Below are 12,105 nucleotides of genomic sequence, written 5' to 3' on the forward strand. Positions count from 1 at the left end.
GATTGCTGGTGGTGCTGTGGAGTTTTTTAGGTATGCACACTAGTGAGTCCCACATAACCCTCCACCAAAATGTTACACCGTGGGATTGAATCTGTAATGCATTTCTCTACAAAAATATATATGCTTCTCATTTTTCTATATCCTGGTATAGATTAGAATCTACCTACTTTCAGCTGTTGCGTTCATTGCATAAGAGCACAATGAGAACATAAAGCGATATTTTGGTCAGAACCGGTTCGTCAGAGAAATTGATAATATCGGTGATCGGAAATTGAGAGTGTTTAATAGAGCAAATTATAATTGAAGCCACAGACGAATTTACGCAGTTGGAACTACTTAATGCCACAGCGTCTGTGGTATGCTTTTGACGCACCGGAAATTGTACAAAACTTAAATTGTTTATTTGTAATTAATTCCATGATTAAATCCGAGCTACCCGCATTATATATAAATCTTGTATGTGTCCTCGAAAACGGCTGGGGAGATTTTGAGAAAATTTTTGTGTGTGTTCAAATAGAGAATGGTTTAGATTTACAATTAGATGATTTTTTTCAGACTCTTGTACACTTGTTACAGCATGTTCCAGTGGCTGTATGTTGATAACTTTGCACTTATGTTAGTGATTCAGGCAGTGCATATGTAAGTGGGTTTCGCTCGTACAGTGAGGAAAGGACATCCTTTTGTAAAACGCTACGATGCGGGGCGGGGATTGAATTACGCCTTATTGTTAATATTATTTTCGACATTCCAGTACTTTACACTACATAATGGTAACTTTTAGGTATTAAGAGTCACTGGGTGGTCACGAAACGTTTTATTGGGTACAGAAAAACGTTACGGCACGTTACATGGGGAAGGGGGTCAATAATCTCAAAAAATTGCGTGACGTTATACTTGTACGCTCCCTTAAGTTCTCATGTCATTTTCACACGTGTATCTGTATCCTTAACATATTTTCTTAAGTAATTGATTGTTCTCATTTTAACATGGGTGATGTATAAGAGGTAGAGCAGTGTTGGCTTTAGCTTGCGACACTTATCCCTGGGGTCGTAGGTTCGATTCCCGGCTGTAAAAATATCGTGAAGAAACCGGGGCTTACCTTAGACCCAAAACGTTTTGTGTCAGGCACAGGAGGACGATCAACTTCTTGCCTATAAGATGAACATGAAACGAAAAATGATCATGAAACAGAAATCTGAGACCTAGAGCTAAGAAGATTGTAGCACCACTGATTTATTTTATTTTAATGTTTAAGAGCAAAAATATAAAAAAAAGTCTTTTTGTAAACTAAAACCTTTTTGTTAAACTCACATTTTCTCTTATCTAAAACCATGATGTTAAAATGTTAAATGTTTTTCTTTTTAAACTGAATAAACTAATCTGTTAATACTATTCAATTATTTACAGACGAAATGTTACATATGAATTACGTAAGGTGTACGTAAAATGTAACTGTACGAGTGCAGAGTTTAACCAGTTAGGTTAATAACCTACAATGTTAATGAATATTATGCAAATGGTTTAGGAAGTAGATCTGAATATAAAATAAAAATATTTTTGCAGTTTTAATCTTTTATAAGAATACGTTTTAATTGCGTGTTGCGAAATAGGAAAGTGTATATTTTTCATTTATTCAGGTAACAGCTTATATTAAAATACAAACGTATATAAAAATACCATAAGCTGCGTACGCAGTGAGACTGTGTATGTACGTACGTCTTATTATAAAAACTTTTAATCTGTGAAAAAAACCCGTAAGCCGTTTTGGGTCCAAACCGGCAATTTTAGTTTTCGATGCTAAATTTTGTGAACAGCAGTATATATTTTTACACCTTTCATGGTAGCCACTCTGTCAGCACTTTATAAAAATCTGTAGAATTTAATTATGAATGATTGAGCGTGGTATACCTTACCTACCGTGGTTTTATAGCGAAGAAAAAGCAGGAAAAATTTCAACAGAAAAGCGGGATCACCAAACGAAATGTTACATAAAACGAAGCCATCTGGTGGCGAAACGGAGTTCGCCGAGTTTGCTAGTTAACAAATAAATATAAATGATAACTGGTATTAATATTATTTATTGTCATTTAAATTTGCATTGCATTAGCTGTTAAGTACCTAATATTGATGGCGAATATTGACAACTTTTGTCATGAATGTAGCCATTCATCTGTTTTGCTTATATTTTGATATAAATATCGAGTATTCTTTACAAACTACTTTCTAATTTTTAAAAAGTACCGTATATTAAAACAATTTGGTGCGAAAGTTTTTTTTAATGAATGATTTATAAAAGCTTGACATAAGAATAGTAAGAATCAAAAAAAATTACGTATTAAATTAAAAAAAATACGGTAAAAAATTTTTTTTGTTTTTTTAGTTGTCACCGTTATGTCAGTATATCTCGTCAAAAGATGTGAATTGTCACCGAAAAGTGAGAACAGTCAATAGTCATGGCATGAAAACAAAATCGTATTTACTATTTTCTGTGTTTAAATTTTAAAACTGTTTTGTAACTAAAAATAATTGTTTCGTATTAATTATTTATTACATTTAATCATAATCATATTTGAATTTATCTTTATAATAATGAGTAATAAGGCAGCAAAAGTGGCAGAATTATTTACAAAAACCATGGCAACAACAAGATGTTTTGATCAAAACTTACGTAAGGTATTAAATGCTATAAACATCTCCGTGGGGCATCAAACATTTTTATCAAAAATATTAACTTAATTATTCTTTGTTATTTCCTGTTTTGTACGTCGTAAAATCTCTCAAGCGCACAAACCTTTCTTTGGTCATAGCCACCAAATATTTGTCTAAATCTATAGGTACATATAATATGCCATTCCAAGCATGGTAACTAAAAATAATATCTATTTTAAACGTGTTACATTAATTTAATCATATTTAGATAATCATATTTCATTTTTAAATCTCATAGGCAAGTAGGCAATCAGCCTCCTGTGCCTGACACGCCGTCGACTTTTTGGGTCTAAGTCATGTCGGTGGCATGCCTCCCACATTCTCAGTTCTCCTTCCTCACTTCGTTTCTATATTCATATTCAACAACTGAAAATTGTGTGTAAAAGCTTTATTAATTTTTATTTCACTCATATTTTATATTTGATTTATTTAGTATAATCAGTTTAAATTGAATGTAAAATGTTTCATCTACTCAGGTCAAAGTTGTATGTTGTACAAATGGAAAATTAGTTACTGAATTTCAAGTAGGGCCTGAACATCTCAATCAGAGAGGAACTCTTCATGGAGGTTTTATAGCACATTTAGTTGATGCCATATCAACATATGCTTTAACAGCAAATGAAACAGTTGAAACACGAGGCGTGTCTATTGATTTAAGTATAAGGTAATTTAGTTAAAAATGTTATACTGATATGTAACAATGGGATAAAAATTTCAATATTGTATAATAATTACATATATGCTTCTAACAAAGTTGCTCATATACTTTTTACACATCTATTGTCAAAAACATTTCATGGTAATGTCTAATATAGAAAAATTATGTATTTATCATTCATACATAAATACCAACAAATATTGAATAATCGGTTGGAGGCCTACTGTAATTTAATCTCTTAAATGTTATTTTTATTTCAGTTATTTAAATGCTGCAAGAGAGGGTGAACACGTGGAAGTGGAGGCTGTCACCAAAAAATTAGGGAAAAAGATAGCGTTTCTTGAAGTTGAAGTTAGGAATAAAACAAAAAATCAATTATTGGCAATAGGGCGTCATACCAAATATGTTGGTATTTAAAAAAAATATTATTTATTTTATTTTACCTAAATGTGATATATTAGAATAGTATAACATAGTATAAAGTGAAGTTATCATACATTTTAAATCTGCTTTGTCCATGTCACTCTGATGTTATATGTAACAAAACTTGGTAATATGTTATGAGTTCAATCATTAGCTTTATTTTATCTAGCTGGTTCCTGTAATCTATTCAGTGCAATAATACACAAAACTATGACTAAGATATATTTCTAAATAAATATTTTGTGTATCACACTTGGTTTTTTCCTATTCCATATCCTTCATAAAAGAATGTAAAGTATAATCATAAAACTGTCCTAAAATACTTAATACTGCTTTCATAGGTGTGAAAATCATCTATTATTTTAAATAGTATAAGTAACTATTAGTAATAATATTCAATGTTGCTAGTATTGATTGGTCTGATGGGTATTGATTGGTCTGATGGGTATTGATTGGTCTATATATAATCTAAAGAGTATTCATAATTTACCTGTGTGTGTGTTGGAGAGCCAATTTTTTATATTAGCAAAATTTAATTAGACTACATTTAATTCCTAAAGGATAATTAAGTTTAGGCATGGCGGAAAGTCTAGTACAATTTTCAGGGGAGATACTAGCCCTAATCAGCCTATAATAATATTATCTACTAGCTGCACCCGAGAATTTCGTTTCGCCTTATTATGATTTCTTTTACTTAGCCTACGTTTTTAGTCGGTACATACCAACATAATAATTTCCATATTATGGAACATTTTGCTATGCTGGGTCGCATAGAAGTGGTTCGTTTTTCCAGAAGAAGAGCCTAAGTAATAAATAAAATATTTTAATATTTTTCTCTCCATAAAAACCTTCCTCAGAGTTCAAGGAAGAAAACAAAAAAATCGAATTGGTCTAGACATCTTCGAGTTTTGGGCTTAGCAACATATTTTGCGATTCATTTTTATTTATAATGCCGAAATTAACAGATTCGGAGATAATTTAAATTTTTTACATAGTCACAAAAACTCCACAAAATGTCAATTACATTTCGCACCACATGAATGAATCGATTTCGATAGTAGACAGATTTAAAGGATAAATCTTTTGTAAATACATAAAGGTGATGAAAGGAAACAACTATGTTTTTTTAATTTTTGTATTTCACATCAAAAGGGTTATAATACATATTAATAATTCAAACAAAACTATTAAAAATTGGTAATAGGCTACGCCACCAGCTCCTAACAAAATTATTCTAAAAGTAGTTCTTATATCTCACTAATTTTAACGGCTAACTTCAAAAAGTTTAGAGCTTAAGTGTTCGTGACAGTTTCAAATGTATTAGACTCGACACTGAAGAGCTATCAATATGTCGATATTTTTAGACATTTCCCGCAAAACGTTTACGAGAAATGTCATATATTGACGACTCACAAATAGAATTCAGAAATGGTTTGCTTTTGCCTAAGATCGTTTCAAAGGTATTAGTGAAATGTGAATGAATATTGCTTTTATATGTCTGCAGGCGCAGGAAATTTCAATCTTTTTACAGCAATTGCTATTTTAATTTTGATAGGCGTTTCAAAAACCATAACTATTAGTGCGAAGCTGTGGCGAGCTAGCATTGCGCCATCTCTACCATGAGATTTTAGCTCATCTAAAATATTCTATCAAATATATTGCGCCTAACCAATAGACGCTTAGCACTTAGGCGTTGTAAATTGTGCTGATATTATTAGATTAGCTCATGGTAGAGCTGCAGTACAATTTATACATTTGAACAACTAACTTTATTAAGCTTATATTCGTTCCATACAAAATATCATTATAAATACAGTAAGTGATATGAAAACCAAAAGCCTGTTAATTTTTATATTAATACAATGTTGTCCGGTAATTTAAAATATAAATTAAATATCTCCCATAAAAGTGGTAGATAAACTCAACACGCAGTATTAAATCAAGTCCACAAATTCCTTACCAAATTGATGTGAAATATCAAATATGATACCGAATACAAATTTAGTAGTCCATAAAGCAGATTTTTGCATGAAACAGATGACAACAAGGACTGTTGAATAAAATATACACTACGTGTGCAAAAAAACATGTGTGCAATTCACACGTGGTTGAAGTGAAACCTTCAAAAATCTAGGTTTCAAGATAATGAGACGAATGTAATTTTGATTAATTAGATATAGATTAATATAATTTTTTGATAAAAACTAAAATAATTAAAGTTGATGAAACAAAAAAGCGACAGTAAAAAGAGACAAACACATAATAATAAGAAAAACGGAATCTGTACCTCTTGCCCTATGGACTACAAAATAGTGAACAATGACAATCATCGGTTAAAATACATTCCACATCCCAATTATTTTACAACTTTTAAGTTTTAAGTTATCAGTCGTTCCTTTTCCAAGTTATACCTACACAATGCTACGTATTTAAGGCCGAAAATGGACGTTACATTCATAGATGTTTACTATGTCTTATCTCTCTCCAATTTTATTTTACAATCTTAAATCTTACAGCATCAACTGGACCCACAGAAGTTCAGAGATAATTAGTTCTTGTTATACAATTTTTTACATCAGTAACCTAAACTAACATTATGAAGACGAAAGATCTGTTTCTGTTAATATCGCACACCCAGAACAATACTGAATTAAGTCTAAAAATCCCAAAATCGACTTATTTATTTAGAACAATAGGCAATTTTTTTCCGCGCATACCACTAAGACAGCCATATCTATATTTGCAAAAACAGCCAACAGATGTCGCGCTAAGTCTCTATTAGTGAATTAATAACTACCGAGTCGTACCGCGAATATGAATCTAATTCCAGTTGGGACATGTTCGTCTATGGAAGCAGCATGTAGTGACGTTACGAAACAGTGAATTATTTCGTAATAATTAAGTATTGTTAAATGCAAGTAGAAAATTACTCCGAATTATTTAGTTTTAATACAGTGTTGGTGAATTTCCTGTTTCTGCTGATTTGATAGTATTTCTAAATAATACTGTATTGGTGACGAAGGTATGTTATATTTTTTTAATTATTCCAAAATAGTACAGTGTTGTTTGATAAAGGTGAAAATTAGTTCAATGATGCACTATTGTTGGTAAATCTGAATAATGTTATAATTTCTGTAAAAAGAGCAATATTTTATTTTTTAATACTAAGAATTACTACTTATTATCTAAACTAAAAGAATACTTTTGAAAATTGTTTTTTTAATTTATTTAAAAGAAGATCTAACATGTTTTTTGAGATAATGCAGTATTAATGAATGAAATTTAATATTTTATGTTATTTGGCAGATGATGAAGGGTCGGGGTCTATTGTTGCTTGAAAAAGCAATGGAAGCAACCTCAAAAGAAGCTGGGTCAACTGCTCAACAAAGAAAAATAAAAATTTGTGCTGAAAATGAAGCAAATGCATCACCATCATCACTCGTGGTATCACCAGTCACGTCATCAGCTATCACGGTATCACCTATTGCAGCATCAGCTCTCGAGGTATCACCTATTGTAGCTTCAAAAAAGTCTTTAACACCTGATAAGAGTAATGAAAGTGATTTTATAGATGATTCGGATACGGATCCTACTTTTTCTATCCAAAAAAGACAAAAATCCCGGCCACCTGTAATACCTAGACGAGTATCTTCGTCTTCCTGCTCAAGTACCTCTTCAGACTCCAGCTCATCGTCATCAAGCTCTAGCAGCTCGAACAGTTCATCTGATAATGAATCCAATAGACCAGGCCCATCTGCAGCAGATACCCAAGTTGTTTCCATTGAACCTGCTCCAACAGACCCCAAGCCAAGAAGAAAACGAGTACGAAACCCTGCTGCCTGGAAATCAAAGATTGCTAAAACATTGCGCAATACAGGTAAATCTTATGTTTCTCTATCAAACCCCACAAAAAAGATCGCAGAACGTCGAATCCGTCCATCTTGTGGCGATAAATGTAAATTAAAATGCAAAACTAAAATAAACGAAGAGGCAAGGCAGGATATTTTCGAAAAATATTGGCTTCTGGGAGATCTAGAGAGGCAAAGAGAATACATTGTCAGGCACACGCAAGAAATAAAACCAAAATATAGGTACATTACTTCTCAAAAATTAAGAGCTTTGAATTCGGCGTATTATTTTGAAATAGATGGTGTGAAGATTAGGGTCTGCAAAGATTTTTTTAAGGCTACACTGAGCGTATGTGACAGATACATTAAGACAGCCCTTTCAAAGAAACGAGATGACGGTTTTATAGACGCTGATGCTCGTGGGAAGCATGGAAATCAGCGCAAAATAGACTCTGAAGTAAAAGATAGTGTGTTCAATTTTATAAACTCTATCCCAAGAATAGAGTCTCATTACCTAAGAGCTCAAACCACACGAGAATATATCTCATGCGAGAAATGCCTAGCAGACTTGTATCGAGATTATAAAAACCTCAGAGAGCAAAATAACTTACCCCCTGCATCAGCTTCAACTTTTAGTAGGATATTCAATGAGGAGTTCAACATTTCATTTTATGTTCCAAAGAAGGATCAATGTGACCTTTGCGAAAGTTATAAAAATGCCGATGGTGAAGACAAGGCTAGGTTAAGTGAAAATTATGAAAACCACCTGAAAGAAAAAGGACTGGCCAGATTGGAAAAGGAGGCTGATAAAAACAATAAAAATGTCGTTGTAGCAGTGTACGACCTCCAAGCAGTTATGCAGGTTCCTAAAGGACAAGTTTCCCTGTTTTTCTATAAATCACGTATTAACTGTCTTAACTTGACTGTAAGCGACTTAAATGCAAAGGATGTTGTTTGTTTTTTCTGGGATGAAACCGAAGCGAAGCGTGGTGCAAATGAGATCGGTAGTTGTGTCCTTGCAAACATTGAGTTGATTCTTGCAAAAAGTGATCCTAATAATGACGTGGATATCATATTCTATAGCGACAATTGCTGTGGGCAACAAAAAAACAAATACTTACTATCTGTCTATGCTTACGCAGTTAACAATATGCTAAGAGTTAATTCCATAACACATAAATTTTTGATCCGCGGACATTCTCAAAATGAAGGGGACAACGTCCACAGTGTAATAGAAAAACAGATTAAAAGACACTTAAAATCTGGTCCTATTTATTGCCCACAGCAATATGCTACTTTAATTCGTACTGCGAAAAAAACAGGACAGCCGTATCATGTAAAAGAACTTTTACACAACGACTTTTATGACCTTAAAGTCCTTCAGGAATCTTGGGGCAATAATTTCAATGTGGATGAGGACAATAACCAAGTCAAGTGGATTGACATTAAGCAACTTCGCGTTGAAAAGCAACATCCTTTGAATGTCTTCTATAAAACATCGTACAGTGAAACTGATTTTAAGAAAGTTTGTGTTCGAAATCGATCAAGGCGCTACAAAGATCAAAACTTTTCTCCACAATTGCTTAAAGCATATACAGAAAAACAACCTCTGGCTGAAAACAAAAAGAGAGATATAATGGAATTAATTGAAAAAAATATTATTCCCACTAATTATGTCAACTCTTATTACAAGACAGCATTAAATTTAGAGTAGCACAGCACTTACAGGAAACCTAATTTCGATATCTGAGTACCCTGTTGTTATTTTATTTTTTATAGTAATTTTAAGGCAGTCCATAGATAATTATTATGTAAGTAAACCTGTGATGTTACACTGTTGTGATTTAAATAAGACTTGTTAAACTAAAAAGACTTGTTAAAGTAAGTAGTAGGTATGCTCTTAGAGTTCTTTGTACATAGGTACAAATAAATATATATTCTATGTTCCTATTAGGCTAACTTTTTATTTAAATAACATCTAGTCCAGTTTTTGGATTATTTTATGTGGGTAGCTAAGCCATTATCGCAGCCATGTTCACGAGTGTTAGCAAAGTACCTACCACTTAAAATAAGTACTTAATAAGTAAGTAGGAAGTTAAAGTTTGTGCCTCGTTTTATTACTACCTTTTGAATCTTTATCTTTATCTTTGTTTTTTTTTCTTATTTGAATCTTTGTATATTTTTTGGTTTAAGATTGTGTTTTTTTTGCTTTGATCTATGGGTCTCATACGACCACAAACATGTAAGACTGTTTTTTTTTTCATAACATAGCTGATGACACTGTAACAGTGTATAATAAAAGTGCATGCTGATTATCATACACATCGTTATTTTATTTACCGTTTTATACATTCTATATATAGGATACATTCTTGAAATTGAAACAGATAATTCTTTGCTGAATATTTACAACCAATATATGATAGGATTACACTGCATTATTTCAGAATCAATCAGTAAGAACGGAGTAAATAGAAATATTTTTTATTTTATTGGTTCAATAGTTTTACAACAGTGAATTAAGTTGAAAAGTAAGGATTTAACACTTTATGTGAACTTTTTACAGTAATTAACTAATGCCATACTGATAAGCATTTGATTCATCACACAATATCTAAAACACCTAGGAATAACTTTTCATCTAACATGAGAGAACAGTTTTTAGTCGATACTCAAATAATTCCTGTTTTGACTTAGTGCAGTGTTGATCTGGGGGTGCGATATACTTAAAAACTTCTGGACAAATTTCAAAAGTATTATATTAAATTCATTAGAATGGTACACTATTTTGGACTAAAAAATAAACCGCAAGTTTAATGTAAATCTATGGCACTTGGATGAGTATTGTAATACATCTACTACACAAATAAAGAAGTATGTAATAATCAAATAATCTTGGCTATATGGTGGTCTCTCTGAACTTCCCTTGGTATATCGTATTCTTACAATGCCATCGCTATTAAAAAACAGTTTTTGCAAACTTGGGTAACTATAATTACAGTAGATAATTAAAAAAAACATTAATTTGTCTATGGTAAATATGGCTTTATGTTGGGTGTAAAATTAAGACCATCTATTACATTTTATTGTGATAAGAAAAATTACTTTTGATGTACGGTAAAGTATTAATAATTAACAACGACGCTTTCTTTGCGCCTTGAGAAATAATCATGGCAATCAGACAAGTGTTATAAGTTGTATTCGGTATCAATATAGATGTTATTGAAATATATTACACATTTTATAGTAAGTAACATTTATAGTAAACAGTAAGAGTTTAAGTATAAATAGTTAACTACTATTGTTTTTGGTACCAGATTGTTTTGAAGCATACTTTTTAACAATTTTAAGTTGGGTCAGTTGTTGAAAACCATTGTTTTTGTTCTAATTTAGAAGGTACATATTAAAATGCCTAGAGCACAAATAAGGCTGAAAATAGACGTCACGAGGGTGGTCCCATAAGTACTTTGCCTACAAACAATTTTTATTTCGGGAAAGTTGCGATCTATTTCTCAACATAATTTCCTTTGATACACTTGACCCAGCGATGTTCCTACTTCTTTAACCCGTCTGAAAAATACATTCTCTGGAGGTCTGCAATGTCGGCCTCCGTGGCGGCGCATCATTCGACTCAAATTTCTGCCCGGCGATTGACTTTAAAGACTTGACTCACGCGGTCTTTAGAGATGCCTACTGTCTCAGCTATATCACGCACCTTCAATTGGCGGTTTGCCAATACAAGATCGTGGATTTTCCGGCTCACCTAGGCGTGGCTCATCAAAAACCGACGTGCGACCACGTTGAAACTCGTTTTAAATTTTTCACGGTCGCCGTCGAAGGACAAGAGTCCCCATACACTGCAACCAAGCGCTCTTTGATTTCAAAGCGCGGTTTCCCATCCAAAAACAAGAATCGAATAACCGAATGATATTGCTCTTTTTCTATTTTTCTGAAATCCGCGGACAAGCTCGCTTTTACACGCGAACAAAATAAAACTAAGCGACCGATCTGGCTGAAATTTTTACAGTAGCGATGAAAAGTGCTCACCGCCCGATAACACCACAATAGCAGGAGCAATAGTGGTGCTATCGGGCGGTGAATCTAAGTACTTATCGGACCGCCCGACGCTCGCAACAACGCTTTCTTTGCGCCTTAAGAAATAATCATAGCATTTCCCACCTAGTGCGAACCGCGTATGGCTAGACAAAAGTGTTATAAGTTGTATTCGGTATCATTACAGAGGCCATAGTAAAAGTGCCTTAACAGTAGAATATGTAGAAAGTCGAACACTAAATTTGTAAGAAATTTGATGACACGAACTGTCATTTTCATACAAATTTAGTTAAGGCATCTTGACTAAGACCCGAGATTTAATTGAAATATGTTACACATTTCATATTAAATAGTCATGAGGTTTTACTATTTATACTGAAACTCTAACTGTTTATAGAACCAGATTGTTTTGAA

At 32.7% G+C, this 12,105-nt stretch overlaps 2 protein-coding genes across 2 annotated transcripts; both read left to right on the forward strand.

Annotated features, from left to right (window-relative positions):
• Positions 1-2,503: 2,503 nt before the first annotated feature.
• On the forward strand, positions 2,504-4,042 carry LOC125062138 (acyl-coenzyme A thioesterase 13-like). The gene is made up of 3 exons (XM_047667728.1): positions 2,504-2,673; positions 3,186-3,373; positions 3,628-4,042. The coding sequence occupies exons 1-3, from the start codon at positions 2,590-2,592 to the stop codon at positions 3,782-3,784; spliced, it is 429 nt and encodes a 142-aa protein (XP_047523684.1). The 5' UTR covers positions 2,504-2,589; the 3' UTR covers positions 3,785-4,042.
• Positions 4,043-6,420: 2,378 nt separating this feature from the next.
• On the forward strand, positions 6,421-9,960 carry LOC125062137. The gene is made up of 2 exons (XM_047667727.1): positions 6,421-6,812; positions 7,097-9,960. Exon 2 carries the CDS (start codon positions 7,097-7,099, stop codon positions 9,350-9,352), a length of 2,256 nt encoding a protein of 751 aa, XP_047523683.1. The 5' UTR covers positions 6,421-6,812; the 3' UTR covers positions 9,353-9,960.
• The last annotated feature ends 2,145 nt before the right edge of the window (positions 9,961-12,105 follow it).

This window comes from Pieris napi, chromosome Z (genome assembly GCF_905475465.1).
Source record: "Pieris napi chromosome Z, ilPieNapi1.2, whole genome shotgun sequence".
NCBI classification, from domain to species: domain Eukaryota; kingdom Metazoa; phylum Arthropoda; class Insecta; order Lepidoptera; family Pieridae; genus Pieris; species Pieris napi.